Source organism: Helicoverpa armigera, chromosome 12, assembly GCF_030705265.1.
Source record: "Helicoverpa armigera isolate CAAS_96S chromosome 12, ASM3070526v1, whole genome shotgun sequence".
NCBI classification, from domain to species: Eukaryota; Metazoa; Arthropoda; class Insecta; order Lepidoptera; family Noctuidae; genus Helicoverpa; species Helicoverpa armigera.
The window spans coordinates 7,802,912-7,818,465 of NC_087131.1; the positions used below are offsets into that span (position 1 = coordinate 7,802,912).

General features: G+C 35.8%; 3 protein-coding genes across 4 annotated transcripts; all 3 read right to left on the bottom strand.

Annotated features, from left to right (window-relative positions):
- Positions 1-2,377: 2,377 nt before the first annotated feature.
- Positions 2,378-5,613, bottom strand: LOC110383977 (chymotrypsin-1). Its single transcript, XM_021344972.3, has 7 exons — positions 5,456-5,613; positions 4,650-4,726; positions 4,336-4,454; positions 3,926-4,079; positions 3,726-3,848; positions 2,961-3,104; positions 2,378-2,680 (listed from the first exon to the last, which is right to left on the bottom strand). Exons 1-7 carry the CDS (start codon positions 5,493-5,495, stop codon positions 2,402-2,404), a joined length of 936 nt encoding a protein of 311 aa, XP_021200647.3. The 5' UTR covers positions 5,496-5,613; the 3' UTR covers positions 2,378-2,401.
- Positions 5,614-7,932: 2,319 nt separating this feature from the next.
- Positions 7,933-11,538, bottom strand: LOC135117668 (anionic trypsin-2-like). Of its 2 annotated transcripts, none has more exons than XM_064037316.1 (7): positions 11,446-11,538; positions 10,160-10,239; positions 9,897-10,018; positions 9,492-9,651; positions 9,166-9,285; positions 8,702-8,845; positions 7,933-8,329 (listed from the first exon to the last, which is right to left on the bottom strand). In XM_064037316.1, the coding sequence occupies exons 1-7, from the start codon at positions 11,486-11,488 to the stop codon at positions 8,075-8,077; spliced, it is 924 nt and encodes a 307-aa protein (XP_063893386.1). In that variant the 5' UTR covers positions 11,489-11,538; the 3' UTR covers positions 7,933-8,074. The 2 variants fall into 2 exon arrangements, with proteins under 2 accessions (XP_063893386.1, XP_063893387.1); XM_064037317.1 differs by lacking the exon at positions 11,446-11,538 and adding an exon at positions 10,579-10,725.
- A 328-nt stretch (positions 11,539-11,866) lies between these two features.
- Positions 11,867-15,554, bottom strand: LOC110384037 (trypsin zeta). The gene is made up of 7 exons (XM_064037318.1): positions 15,398-15,554; positions 14,052-14,131; positions 13,843-13,964; positions 13,324-13,483; positions 13,110-13,229; positions 12,685-12,831; positions 11,867-12,265 (listed from the first exon to the last, which is right to left on the bottom strand). Exons 1-7 carry the CDS (start codon positions 15,438-15,440, stop codon positions 12,017-12,019), a joined length of 921 nt encoding a protein of 306 aa, XP_063893388.1. The 5' UTR covers positions 15,441-15,554; the 3' UTR covers positions 11,867-12,016.

Consider the following 15,554-nt stretch of genomic DNA (forward strand, 5'->3'; position numbering starts at 1 on the left):
GTCATCGCCCGTCATCAACTTGATTATCATGAACAAAAAAACACATGTATTTGATTTAATCATTTATTGGCATAAGAGTCATACATCGGATTACAGATTCCTTAACTTCATTCAAATGCGTATTATCGGTAGGAGGAAAATATGAGCAAATTACTGATACCTACGTGTGATCTTTTTTGTTATTCGTCTGATCCGTCTCACAAATTAAGAACCTCCTCCTTTTAACCGATTTCCCAAAAAGGAGGAGGTTCGCAATTCGTCGGGATCATTTTTATGTATGTTCACCAATTACTAGAAGACGCCTGGACTGCAAAGTTCTTTGTTTGATAGGGTATACTAGCCAGGTGGTCCCATAGTCATCGAGTCAGGAACTAATGATGGAAACCCTGATAAATGGAGGGTAACTTTCGAATGTTATAGGCATGCGTAGGGCAAAAACTTGATGCTAAGGCGTATTTAATGCCTATGATAACACTGTGTAACTATGAAGGTTTGGAGCTGACCTGACGATGGAGACGAGAGAAGGTCGAGGTAGCTCGGCAACCGTACATATTTACTACCTCGTTTTTGGGCTTAGGCATATTATCCGCATTGATGAGAAACTTTAATCTAATGGTCATAGTGACAGCTATGCTTGTCTAAAAAACTTTTTGTAAATAAACATATCGGGTGTGTCGTACCTAATCACATTAAATCCTATCACTTATCATTATCATCTCCCGAGCCTTTTTGTCAACTATGTCGGGGTCGGCTTCCAGTCTAACCGGATTCAGCTGCGTACCAGTGCTTTACAAGAAGCGACTGCCTATCTGACCTCCTCAACCCAGTTACCCCGGGCAACCCAATACCACTTGGTAAGACTGGTGTCTTTAGGCTTTTAACTACCCGTAAAGACTGCCAAGGATGTTCAATGACAGCCGGGACCGGCAGTTTAACGTGCCATCCGAAACACAGTCATTGGTGTCTGAGGTATACTTAGAAAGTACATAGAATACAAGCATAGAAAAGTTGAACCCGTACCCTCATACTTGAGAGGTTGGTACTTTACCCACTAGGCCACCACGACTAAATCCTATCACATATACTTTATGATATTCTATGTCTAGGTGTAAAAAATATCGAATCCATTCAGTGGTTTAGCCACAGGAGTCTTTTTTCGTTTCATAATTTACAACATCATGTGTTAAGCAGAGACAAAGTTAGAGGTATCGAATGTTTTTACCAGTTGACAGCGGTCAGTTTCAAGGGAGATTTTCAGTTGTTTGTAATGACTGACTGTTTGTAATGATGTTCTAATTCTTGCACATTTTTATTCTATTTACTTTGAAAAAATCATTTTATTATTTTTACGTACTTTTGTGTTTGTTAGTATATTAACGTATTTAATTTATTGTGATTAGGTAGGTACGATACACATCATCCACCAGACACAGACTTCTACGCCGATGCACCCAAGAACAGCTTTTTTTTTTGCTTTTTAGTGTTTGGACTCCCACAGTCGGTTTTTTAAAGTTTTTTTGGGAAGTTGGTTGATACACGGAGTACGTGATTCTACGACCAGAAATGCCTGACTGGTACTTTAAATAAGCCTAGGTAAACTATAAGGAATAAAGTGAAACCATTTCATATAAATATATATTATTTATTTGCCAAAAAAATGATACAAAGTTGCATAGGCCAATACGGATATATGCATTATTATCACAATATAAAATGTATTGCATAAATACCAATATTATGAGAATAAGTAATGAAGTTAAAGAATAGGAACAGAAGACAAGTAGAACGACAGTTGACAGAAACACCAGTTTCTAAATTAGCTTTTACTGTATTCCGTTAAGAACATAGTAAAAATCTTATCAGAAATCCTTGAGATAAGTCTGGTAGACTATACCGACCAACATACCAAAATAAATAGTTTTAGGATCATTTTGTTCCCATTTTAACTCATTCTGCAGTATGCTTCGAGCATGTTGTATAAATAATATAGTCTATAGAACTCACGAAGACCATAGTTGTCGATCAAAGAAGTTCAATTGAATCGATATATGAAATAAAAGTAAATACCGATATCAGAACTATATCCCTACCACCAGGCATAAATATTAGACACAAAATAGTTGAAATTATAAGAAAGAAAATGAAAATGTTAACGTAATGTTAGTGAAAGCAGTTGTTATACTTTTGTTTCTTCATAGGGCATAGTATATTTAGATTACTTTTCAGTACAGTGCAGTGGCAGACAATGTTGTAACCTAATAGCATTATTGGTCTACAAAGAATGTTATTCAAACCAAAAAGTCGTTTCAACTAACATAATGGCAATGAAGAATAGAGGAACACACAAACAAATGACTGAATTTTAGCATTTATTAAAAAAAATATATATATAGGTATTATCTTATGACATTGATGTTACAATTTGAACGAGCGCGAATATCGTTAGCAGACCAGCACCAGCTTGATAAGTCGAAGCTCCACTTTCAGTTGGTGGGGCTACAGTTGTTGTGTTTTCTTGACTAATAATTCCGAACACGGTTTCGTTCAACCAAGCACCGTGGCTGAACACTCTGGAGTATACGTCAGGTGATGGCATCACTACTGGAGATGCGCAGTCTTTTGACAAGAAAAGAACGCCCTGCAGATAGTCGCCGCAAACCAGGGGGTTTCCAATGTCACCCTGGAAAAGATACAATGTTATGAGCTTTACGCTTAATTTAAGAATTTCGGATATTATTATGAGAATCGTCTTGGTTGTTCAATTTGAAAAAGGTTGGAGGCTAATTATTTTGGACCGAAAATTAAATCATTATGACACTGAATAGAAAACAATTTAAAGAATACTCAAATAGTTTATAACGCATCGACTATCGAGTTAAAGCAAAACAAAGTTAGATGCGTTTGCATTTACTGAAAAGATGAGATTATTGTATTAGACATAATTTAAGGTACATGCTTACATGACATCCAGTACTGTTTGTCGGCGGCAAAGCGCACAGCATGTTGGGAAACACAGTAATTGAAGTTCCTTGATTGACGTAGGATTGGAAACAGACAGCGTTTTCAGTTATTCGGCTTCGAATGAACATCAACTGGTAACTTGCCTAAAATAATTTTTACTACATTAATACAAACACATAAAGTTCGAAGTTGCAGCAGTGTCTGTATTCATCTCTAATTCAATCATAGTTAGTATCACCCACTTATTGGCATTTTGTATATGAAAATGAGCACATGGATATTGTATCCAGATAGCCCTGCTAGTTTTGGCGCCAAGTTTGACTAGTGAAAATAATGAGTGATATATCAAGCTGACCACCAAAAGATATGATGGACAACAACAGTTCGAGACAACGCATAGGCTCTATCAACCAATGCCATACATGACACTCCTTAAGCAAGTTATCCTAGAGAAAAACGAAATTCGGCATGTACCGTAAGAGCAACCTGCAAACATTTGTCGGCCTATGTTTGTTTGAGCTCATAAATCAGTACGAAGATGAAAGAAACCCATAATACAAGGATTAATTAACCGTTATCATACCGACTACGATTTTGATAGGAATCCAGATAATAATAGATAATAAAAAAAATTGACATCCACCGGGTCAAATTTCGGCCGACTGTTTGTCTGTCGTGTGCAGTTTCAAACGACTTTAAGACAAAGTGGGTCATACTCTTCATTGGTTGTTAGTATAAAATATTGTAGCGTTAATATAACTTACAGTGGCTGAACTATTTTGGGCTCCCCAACCAGGAGTAGTGCAACCTGGTTCTAGTTGAATTCCGATATCCTCAGTGGGAAGCCTCAGGGTCGACACTGCGACGTTTGAGAACGGACTGACAGTCTGAAAATTGAAATTCATTCAGTGACAAATGACTAGTTAAGTTAAGTTAGTGTAGATAAGCCAAAAAATGTGCTTACAGTAATAACTGCGATGTCGTAATTAAAACGCTGGCTCGGGTTAAACTCAGGGTGGATTGTGAAGTTAGCTACATTCCGAACACGATACTCGTTAGAGTCATCATCGAGCCTCGTTGCGCCAGCAAATAGACGGTGTTCTGACGCGACAATTAGCCTGAAAAGAAAACAAGTTGAATATTATTTTCCTGGAATACTTACCTGGTCAAATATAATTAAACAAAAACCGGCCAAATGTAAATCTTACTCGCGAATAGACCACGTTTGTTAAAATACTTTAAATACATTTTTGTGCAGTAAAGCTATCATGAGGTACAGCCCAGTGACAGACAGAAGTATTAGTAATAGGGTCCTGTTTTATTATTTGCACACAGAACCCAAAAAAAATGAAATTAAAAACACTGTTGACTTACTGATTATTGTTATGAAGGCATGAGGCAGCTGTCAATGCATGACTTAACGTGATCAATGCTCCTCCACATCTATGTCCTCTCGTCAATTGAGCCACTTCACTTATTCTTTGCAAGGAGACCTGTAAAAATATCTCAGCATTCATCATTGCATCCGCGTGGGCTCATTTGAGTCCTGGGGGAATTTCTTTAAAATATAGCTTATGATAATTGGGGATAATTTAGCTTTTAGATTCGGGGCTTTAGGCTTCACAAAAAAAGGTTCCTCTGTAACATTAGTAACTGAAATGGTAATAAGTGTATCAGTGCTTGCTTACCATGTAATTGAACTCGTTTCCAGTAGCAACGGTGCCACCAATAATTCTGGATGCGCCTTCAACTGAATAGCTTGCTCCTGTTGGTGATTTTTTTATTATTATTTTATAGTTTAGTCACTATCTAGAATTACTTAAATTTATCATCATCATCATCCTCCTGCCCTTATCCCAATTTCTTTTGGGGTCCATACTCTTCTATCTGCCGTCATCTCGCAAGTAACATTCTTTCAACTATATCGACTTTCACACAATCTATCCATCGTTTCTTTGGTCATCCTCTTACATACGTCCACGTTCATGTTAAAAAAATTCCTCACAACGTGACAGCCGGTCTCCACGCAGATTTTCTGTTACCGGTGCCACTTCCAAGCTTCCTCTTATATATTTGCGTACCTATTTGTATATGTAGAAATAAACTATTTCAAATAATTTTCATGTCATCATATTAGGCACGTATGTAATCGAAACCTTCTTTTGTTTGTATACCTACTCGTTGAAAATTACAATTTGCAGAGCTTTTTTGAGAATTTATGAATGAAATAATTTATGAATAGGAATGTCATTGTATTACAGTGCAGTGCGTCATGCGGTTTTGACCGTCTTTTTTTTCTCGATTTTATAAATACACTTGTAATCTGCGCCCAAATTACGAAATCTGACAAGATTTATCGCCTTTTGCGTAGACACAGTTTACATAATAAACATCACTTGGTTTAAGGAGATACGAGCGCAAATATCAAAGAATGGACTGGGCCAATTAATGATTCCAAAATTAATCAATCAATGTAATAAAAATCAAAGCTTACCATAAAGAACAACCACACACAATATCACAAACTTATTCATTTTAATTAATTTCAGTTAATAATGTTCACATAAACTAACACAATAGTCCTTTCTTCCTGTTAGTGAATAACTGGGTACTATACTTTGAATGAGGTCGATATTGTCTGTATAATCAATATATAGGAGTTCCAATCTTATCTCATCCGCGCGGAATAATTTTTTATCGCAATCATTTTGAGGAAACATATAACTAAAAATATAAATCAGTTCCTTAATCGCTAAACTAACCCAACCATCTCAGTTAAAATTCTTCTTTACGGAGGAATTACATTTAGCAAATATCCTAATTCAATGTACCTGTGATATTCATGACATTAAAGTCAAACGTCTGCATGGTCAAATATAATGCCAAAGCCAGTAAGTCTGACAACCAGTCTTACCTACTGAGTTGAGGAGGTCAGAGCAGTTGCTCCTTGCAAAACAACGGTATGCACATTTATAAACAAATTACGTAAAGTACAACACATTGCTGATGCGGGAATGCTCGGGAAAGTGCAAGGGGAAAAATCTGCCATCCCGCGCTACGAAACGAGGCAAGGTGCAGTGGGTGGAGCCTAAGTTATCGTTATCGCCGTCATCAACTTGATTATCATGAACAAAAGAAAACACCTGTATTTGATTTAATCATTTAAAAATTATGATATTAAAGTCTAAATTTAAATAGTCAACCCGTCTGACAACCAGTCTATGGGGTTGCCCGAGTTACTGGGCGGAGGAGGTCAGATTGGCAGTCGCTGATTGTATGACACTGGTACCTACTCAGGTGCATCCGGTTAGACTGGAAGCCGACCCCTACGTATTTGGGAAAAAGGCTCGGCAAATGATGAAGGTCAAGTAGTTACAACGATGGTTTTCTTAATAAACTCTTAAGTAGAATGACCCTTAAAAACATACCTAATTGGTTCCAAGATGAAAATATGGTATGAGATGGCTATAAATTGTCTTAAGTTGTCGTCACAGCCCGTTATCAACTTGATTATCATGAAGGAAAAAAAACACATGTATTTGATTTAATCATTTATGCCGCATAAGAATCTTAATCCATCAAACATCTGATTATAGAACACTAAAACTAAATTCAAATACGTTATTGTTAGGAGGAAAATATGGGCAATTTATTGTTTGTGTAGTTTTCTTCGCCCTTTTGATCCGTGTCTCTCAAACCTACATAATGTTGTGCAATATCTTTTGGATAAACTTTTGTCATTTGTACCTAATTATTCATGTTGTTGGGATACATCCTATTGAGCTTATCGATATCGATAAAATCTGTGACAGTTAAATTCCATTCCATAGTACGTGACTTTCCGTAATGTTAACAATGTGAGTCATCATCTTCTGTCTAACTATGTTGGTTGGTTAGGCAGGTTGGCTTTCAGTTTAAGTAGAACAACGGAGCGGAAAATCCGCTATTGTGAAAGATATTTTCAAAAATTGCAGTTCTTATAGAGTTCGGGTGTAAGAATATTGTCTAAAGATGACATCCGATATTTTTTTTAACAGTAGGTGCTGGGTGATTCTTTTGTCTTGGTTCCATTTTACATGAAAATGGGATTTATTTGTAATATTTATTCAAGTCATTGATTTTTACTTAGTTAATATTGTTTGTGAGATCTTTACTGTTTTAAAAATTGCTTAGCTAATCCAGCCAGTTCGTCTGCATGGAATGGTTATTAGACATAAGTAAAGAGAGAATAAAGTCTCCATCCAAGATTCTAATTTCTGCCAATTGAGTGAAAGCGTAACACACAAACTAATACATTTTTGAATTTATAATTATTCAATGTTAATGTAATGTAGATTGTTTGAGTCCACACAACAGCATTTCCACCGTTCGGCCAACTGCCGTGAAGTGCGGCTGTGCGGTTATGCTATGCGGCTTCCAGCCTAACAGGTTGCAGCTGAGTACCAGTGTTTTATAAGGATGGACTGCCAATCCAAGCTCCTTCAACCCAATACCCCTGGGTAAGACGAATTGTCTACCTGTAACGACTGCCAAAGATGTCCAAATAAACCGAGACCTGCAGTTTATCGAGCTCTCCAAAACTACATGCTTATAAATTACATGCAAACTTAGAAGAGTTGCATTCGTACTTGTCTGACCTAACTCATTACTCGATCGAGCCCACACTCATACTTGAGAGGTTGGTTCTTTACCCACCAGGACTTACTTATTTTAGGGTAGTAGTTAATTTGTACGACTCACCATTACGAAACTTTCCACCATTAGGTAATCTTAATATCTGACATGTAATATATTGAGTTCCTAAATAAATATGAGTTCCCTACACTTTATGTAAGACTAAAACCTTAACAATGAAAATTAGTTGATCATCCATATAAAAATATAGGTTCTCTTTATTAACTTTCAGGGGAATTACACTAGATACTGAAATAATATTGAAAGTAGCGAAGGATTTTTAAATAAAAGACGGAGTTATAATGCTTGCTAATTTATTCATCACACATATCATTTCACTACCAGTAACAACAAACTCATCAAGTAAACCTGCCAGTGACAGTTTTGAATCACATGAAGAATTGGCACCGAAGTGCAGTATTCATTTTTATTGACATCCTTATGACTTCGATGTTAGAATTTGGACTATCACTAGCAGTGCTAGCAAACCATAACAAAGTTGGAAAGTAGAAGCTGCGCTCGGTAAAGGTTGGCGTCCAATAACTATTCCTTCTATCCAATCTTTGTACCTGAAAACCCTGGTGTAGACATCGGGGTTCCATGGCAAGTCTGTCACCGGCAAGGAGCAGTTCTTTGACAAAAATTGAACACCCAATATTTCGTTGTTGCAAACCAAAGGGTTGCCGGAGTCGCCCTGAAAAGCAAGAATAATATTACGTAAAGTTTTTTCTTAGGTTCGTACAGTAAACTGCACATTATATTAGTAGTAACTGTCATGCACCTTAACTCAATAGTAATAAGTACTATTTTCCTATAAAACTATTACCACTGACCTGTTGCCTGTATCTTCTTAGGTACTTTTGTACCGACACACTGCTGTGTACTTGTGGGGGAACTTCTTTCAATAATACTACCTATACAATTATGTTACTAAGTGCCACCAGGTTACTCAGGAAGAGTGTGGCTACTCCAAAGTGATAAATGTTTTTAAATTGGTTCTATATTTTCAGAGCATCTAGGGTACATGATAAAAAATTAATATAATTAGTGTTATATAGGTTCTTACTTGACATCCGGAGGTGTTTGTGTAAGGTATAGCACACAGCATGTTTGGTGTCATAGTTATCGCAATGCTCTGGTTACGGTAGAAAGTGGAACACGGACTGTTTGTCGTCGGATAGCTCGTCGTGTACAACAAGTTAACACTCGCCTAAAAATAAAGATTTATTACACAAACAGGAGAAAACATTTATTAGCTATTACTAGGTTTTCTAGACGTGATGATATCCTCCTAGCAGATTATCGGCCCTGGCGGCTGTTCTCATATAAAGAGGTCAGCCACCTGCGCAGGACATTATCATAGTGCACAAGCATTTTTCGCAGACACAGGTGCACTGTCATAACCCGATGGGATGGCATTCCGACAATACTGGAGAGAGTTGGCAGTTACTGTAAATGGTGATGTAATATAACGTCCACGACTAATTCTTTCAACTTCTTTTTAAGCACAACCTTAAAAATGTCACTTACATTAGTTGAACTATCGTAGCCTCCCCAGCCGGGAGAATGACACATATATGGGGTGGTTATGACGTCCGCATAAGGCAGGTTTAAAACCCTTACCCAATCTGTTGGAAAATTTGAAAAAGCCTGAAAATAGAAATTAAGTCGACCAATTATTAAAATTATTTTTATCAATGCTTAACAAAATTCAAATGAACAAATAAAGTACTTGATCATTATTTTACAATGTAACGTTTATAGCAAATGATTATCATAAAATTTTGTAACTGATCTGACCATTAGACACTGCCAGATATATTTTGTAATTTTGACTTTTTAAACAAATGACTTACAGTAATAATTGCTATGTCGTTAACAAAGCGTACACGTGGATCAAACTGAGGGTGTATTGTGAACCTTTCTATACTTTGTAAAAGGAAAGTAGCATTATTGTCAAGCCTTGCTGAACCAGCAAAAAGCCAGTAATCTCTTGGACGAATTTGAGTAAAACGTCTGAAAAACAAAATTATGTTAAGATTACACTAAAAGAAAATAATATTTGTCTTCACAGCCTTTTCATAGTCATGATTTTTCCGAGTATAAAAACTATAACATTAAACTCTTTATACATATATTTTGGCTATAAAACGGCCGAAGTTACTCTTCTCCGTCATTTGTTTAGGAGTGAGCTGCCTATCCCTTGAAGGAAAATTATAATACTATTTTCTGTCATAGATAAATATGTAGTGCTGACTAACCCAGTATTATTGTTATAAAGGCACGAAGCAGTTGTCAATGCATGACGATACGAGACCAATGCTCCTCCGCATCTATGTCCTCTCGTCGTTTGATTCCTTTGACTTCTTTCTTGCAAAGAAACCTGTAAAAATACACTGTCTTAGTACCCGCATCACAGGAGTATTCCCATAAAAAGCGTACCGTGTCATAGAGAGGCCAGAGATCTCCTTCAATCAAATGAGACCGATGATGGTGAAGAAGAAAAGATTATATCTATATTTACCATGTAACGGAACTGATTTTCTTGTGCAGCTATTCCACCTACTATTCTGGATGCCCCTTCAACAGCTGAATAGCTTGCGCCTGATGATAAAAAAAAATATCTTGTAAAACAAACAATTGACAACTACTAGGACAAAAGATGACAATTGCAACCGCAAATCCGTGCATTTATGTGCGATAAAATCCACTAATGAGGAAAAGCTGTTAGAATAGAAACTCGTAAGATCTTCTCTACGTAATTATAAATATGAAAAAAACTCGATATTAACCTCATAACAAGAAGCACAGAATCAGATACAACAAAATACATCTATGTACCTACATCAATCTATTTTTTTCCAAACGTTAATCTTTTTTTTTATTAATAGGCTTCAATGGGTTCAAATCCATTTTTTTATAAGAATTATTAAAAAAACTCACCATAAAGAAGAATAATACACAATGACGTTAAAATGTTCATGTTGAAGACCGGAAAGAAACAGATAAATAAAACCAGGGGGTCCTGTAATTGCTGTGTTAATATCTAACTAACTATTAAAATGTGTTCAATATTGTTAGTCTAATCAATATATATGACTTGCAATCTTATCTATTTGAGTAGTGGTTTTTTTGGTCGCAATATCTGTTTGAGGAAACATCAAAATAATTATCAAGAATATAATTAAGCGATACCTAGTTAAAAGTCATGCAATCAATCAATAATGATTTACAAATGACATCCCCAAAAAGACCTGCGCTTCGCCACTTTCTGTGTGATGGCGATTCGAATCACATCTAAGGTACACCAACGACATTTTTACAAATTAACTTATTTATGTTAACATCTATCCTCCATACCGTGTAAAAAGGTCACTTAAAGACGTCACACTATTCATTTGGAAAATTACAATCATTTTAAATTAGATTACATTAAATTACATTTCCACTAAATAAGTTAGCCTAAGTTATGAAACGACATAGATCTATTGAAGGTACATGCACAGATTACTTAATTGGTCCTTGGTGTATGTCAATTTTTTACCTTACAAGTAATTTCTGGTACTTGATTTTCACTCGAATCCTGTGGGAATCGGGATAAAAATATAGCCTATGTTATTCAGGAAGAGTATGTATATAGCTTTAGAACAGTGTTTTTTTTGTAACTCGGACTAGTGGTGTTTCAGTCTTTAATGTGGGTACAAACCAACAAACAAAAAAATGTTTCCCTATTATATTAATTAGTAGGTACCTATAGATGACATCTGGCGATTATCTTAATAAAAAAAATATAATATTTTTTTTACTTACCATATAGAGCAATCACACAAAATATAATCACCAATTTGTTCATTTTTACACCCAGACAGAAGTCGTTGTGTTAATGACTAACTGAATAGTTCAATGAGTTTAGTGTTATATGTTTTATCAGTACATAGGATTATCAATCTTATCGTGTTCATACATGAGATGTTAGCTTTTTATCATAATATCTGGTTGAGGAAATGTAACACAAAAATATGATTCTTCCTTTATATACACCCCTTATGATTTTTTTTATGTACTTCCTTATATACTGCATTATGTACTCCCCTTATGTATGAGCTTTGAAAGAATTAAAGGGAAGTTATAAGTTGATTATCCAAACAGAAGTATAGGTTCTCTTTATTAACTTTTAGACCTTTCAAAATAATATGGAAACTACTGAAGGATTTATAAATAAAAGACGGAGTTTAAAAGCTTGCCATTTTATTCATCACAAATATTTTATTATCATTATCCATAACAACTTTATCAAGCGAACCTGCCAGTAACAATTTTGAATCACATGAAGAATTAGTTCCGAAATGCAGGTGTTTATTTTTATTGCAAAAATAATACCTTACGACGTCGATGTTACAATTTGGACTATCACGAGCATTGCTAGCAAACCAAAACAAAGTTGGTAAGTAGAAGCTGCGCTTGGAAGTTGAGGTCCTATAACTATTCCTTCAATCCAAGCTTTGTATCTGAAAACCCTGGTATACACGTCGGGTTGCCAACCATCTGTGACCGGCAAGGAGCAGTTCTTTGACAAAAACTGAACACCCAATATGTCGTTGTTGCAAACCAAAGGATTGCCGGAGTCCCCCTGAAAAGAAAGAATCATTAGTCAAGAGTCAGCCGATGGGTTTTTTGTTCTCATAAATCAGTATGGAGTCAAGATTCTCTTTAAAAAAAATTTTTGCCAACCATTGGGTCAAATGTGGCCCGACTATTTAGTAGCGGATCTTGCAGTGTGTGTATCGCTCGGTTTGGTCTACGCGAAGCATGTCAAGTACGTCTCCATAGTATCCAAACTTTTTTATATAAAACAATTGGCGGCTTCCAGTGGTTTTACACGCGTCCCAGGGGACTTTCTTCCAGTTGTATAGCCTATGTTACTCGGAAACAGTATACCTACTCAACAGTGATAGAATGTTTTGAATCGGTTCAATACTTTCAGAGCCTTTAGAGTACAAATAAAATTTATTTTTATTTTTATTATAATTAGTATAGAGAGGTTCTTACTTGACAACTGGAGGTGTTGGAGTAAGGCACAGCGCACAGCATGTCTGGTGTTGTATTTATGGTAATATTCTGGTGTCTATAGTAGAATTGGAAGCACGCATCGTTCGTCGTCACAAATTTGTCGGTGTACAATAAGTCAACACTCGCCTAAAAATAAACATTTATTACACAGACATGAAAAAAATATATATATTACTAGGTATTTATTAGTGATGTTCGTGAAATATGATGATGTCCTTGACATTATTATAGTGCACAAGCATTTGCGCTGACACAGGTGCACTCACTATTACTTCACTCGCATAGCCCGATGGGACGGCAATCCGACACTACTGGACAGAGTAGCCAGTTACTGTGACTGGTGATGTACCTAATATAACGTCCACGACTAATTCTATCAAATTCTTTTTAAAAATGTCACTTACATTAATTGAGCTATCGTAGCCTCCCCAGCCGGGAGAATGACAAATATATGGGGTGGTTATGACGTCCGCATAAGGCAGTCGCAAGACCGATACCAAATTTGTTGGAAAACTTGAAAAGGCCTGAAAAAAGATCAATCATTTACATAAATAATATTCTAAGAAACTGCTAGAAATATTTTGAAATAACTCTTCCAAATAACAACAAATGACTTACAGTAATAATTGCTATGTCGTTAACAAAGCGTACACGTGGATCAAACTGAGGGTGAATTGTGAACCTGTCTATACTTTGTAAAAGGAATGTAGCATTATTGTCAAGCCTTGCTGAACCAGCAAAAAGCCAGTAATCTCTTTCGAGAATTTGAGTGAATCGTCTGAAAAAACAAAATTATGTTAAGATTACACTAAAAGAAGATAATTTTTGTGGAAAAACTAACATTAGGCCCGAGTCACACCGGAATAGCAACGGCCGGCAGCGGCACCGCGAGCGGCCGCGCGACCTTTTAAAGCTTTTTAAGCGATACTGGTCTTCTAAACATGGAGTTAAAGTTGAAAATTTTTTCACACTGAAAGTGCTCGCCGCGTCGCTGCCGGCCGCTGTTATTCCGGTGTGACTCGAGCCTTAAACTCTTTATACATATATTTTGTCTATACAATGGCCGAAAGTCCTCTTGTAGGATAATTTTAATACTATGTAGGTATTGGCATTGATAAATATGTAGTCCTGACTTACCCATCATTATTATTATAAAGGCACGATGCAGTTGTCAACGCATGACGATACGAAACCAATGCTCCTCCGCATCTATGTCCTCTCGTCGTTTGATTCGTTTCACTTCTCTGTTGCAAAGAAACCTGTGAAAACACACTGTTTTAGTACCTGCATCACAGGAGTATCCCTAAAACAGAGGATTGAATTCTTAAAGCATTATTTATATTTACCATGTAACGGAACTGATTTTCATGTGCAGCTATCCCACCTATTATTCTGGCTGCCCCGTCGACAACTGAATAGCTCGCGCCTGATGGTAAAAAAAATGTTGATATAATTTTCTGTCTCAATATACCTAGCAGCTTTAGTACAGTTTTACAGCAGTTTTACAGTTTTTTTGTACATGATTGACAGCGTCTTAACTCTTGTGGATTTCCTCATGAATACGCTTGGTTAGGGGTACATCAAACAATTGAACAACTACATGGGACAAACGATGGCAATTGTTTTTTGCCGCGCAGCAAATTCGCGTGCATAAAACAGTGCATATTTGTGTGATAAAATCCACCAGTGAGAAAACGCTGTTACAATAGAAACACGTAAGATTATCCTTATCTCTGTTTAGATAAATTCAAAAATATTACAACACGACATGTTTTACTCATCACAAGAAACACATGAGTTATCAGATAAAATAAATTTCATTAATTGGTAACGATTTTACATAGATTTTTAAACAAACATTGAACTTTTATTTGTTAATTCTTCAAAGGGTCATTAAACTTACTCTTATCTTAATAAATCCAATATTAAGTTAATGTTTCTTTTCAAACATTGATTTTAAATAATTACTAGGTATGTAACACTCACCGTAAATAACAATAATACATAATGACGTCAAAATATTATTCATATTTAAAACCGGAAGAAAATGTCGAGATCAATAAAATCACCCGTAATTGTTGTGTTAATATCTCACTAAATATTAAAATGTGTTCATATTGTTAGTCTAATCAATATTTATATGACTTGCAATCTTATCTATCTGAGTAGTCGTTTTTTTGGTCGCAATATCTGATTGATGAAATATCAAAGTTATCAAGAGTCTAAAAGCGATTGCGAAAAATCTGCTCAGAGTTAGCACTTTTCAAAGGGCAAAAGACAGACCCAAAATCGCCCACCTTTCATCATTTCCTATGTGTTTTATGTACATTAAAATAAAATACTATTGTACCTTAAAATAAACTACCTATGGAACTAATTTTATGATGATTTAGTTTAGTTCTTCAATTTTATTTAGACTAAATAACTTACCCATTTTTATAGAAACGGCATCTATTAAATGTCTATTGTATTATACTAGCCGGTTTCCCGCGGCAACACCCACGTCCCGTGGGAACTACTGCCCGTACCGTTAGAAAATATATGTTACCTACTGGTACAGCCTACTTTACATGGGAAGAGCTTTCCAACAGTAACGGTTTTTTAAATCGATTCAGTAGTTTCAACAACAAACATTTTTTTTCACACACACCGCGATTATTTTCATAAAAAGCGGAATAAAATCAATACTCACCATAAAGAGAAATCACACAAAATATAATCACCAATTTGTCCATTTTCACACACAGAAAGAAATTGCGTAAATGACAAAACGAATAGTTCAATGAGTTGAATGTTGACAGTTTTATCAATACATAGGATTACATATCAATCTTATCGTGTTCGTACAT

Bases quoted from the DNA above. Each gene is read 5' to 3' on its own strand.
- LOC110383977 (XM_021344972.3), bottom strand. From the start codon at position 5,495: ATGAATAAGTTTGTGATATTGTGTGTGGTTGTTCTTTATG. The intron at 3,105-3,725 runs GTAAGTTATATT...AAATTATTTTAG, and splicing joins CCCAAAATAGTTCAGCCACT to GCAAGTTACCAGTTGATGTT. The intron at 2,681-2,960 runs GTAAGCATGTAC...TATCTTTTCCAG, and splicing joins CAAACAGTACTGGATGTCAT to GGTGACATTGGAAACCCCCT.
- LOC110384037 (XM_064037318.1), bottom strand. From the start codon at position 15,440: ATGGACAAATTGGTGATTATATTTTGTGTGATTTCTCTTTATG. The intron at 14,132-15,397 runs GTGAGTATTGAT...TTTTACCATCAG, and splicing joins TTGTGTGATTTCTCTTTATG to GCGCGAGCTATTCAGTTGTC. The intron at 13,965-14,051 runs GTAAATATAAAT...GTGTTTTCACAG, and splicing joins AAAATCAGTTCCGTTACATG to GTTTCTTTGCAACAGAGAAG.
- LOC135117668 (XM_064037316.1), bottom strand. From the start codon at position 11,488: ATGAACAAATTGGTGATTATATTTTGTGTGATTGCTCTATATG. The intron at 8,846-9,165 runs GTAAGTGACATT...CTTTATTTTTAG, and splicing joins GCTACGATAGTTCAACTAAT to GCGAGTGTTAACTTGTTGTA. The intron at 8,330-8,701 runs GTAAGAACCTAT...CTTGCTTTTCAG, and splicing joins CAAACACCTCCGGATGTCAA to GGCGACTCCGGCAACCCTTT.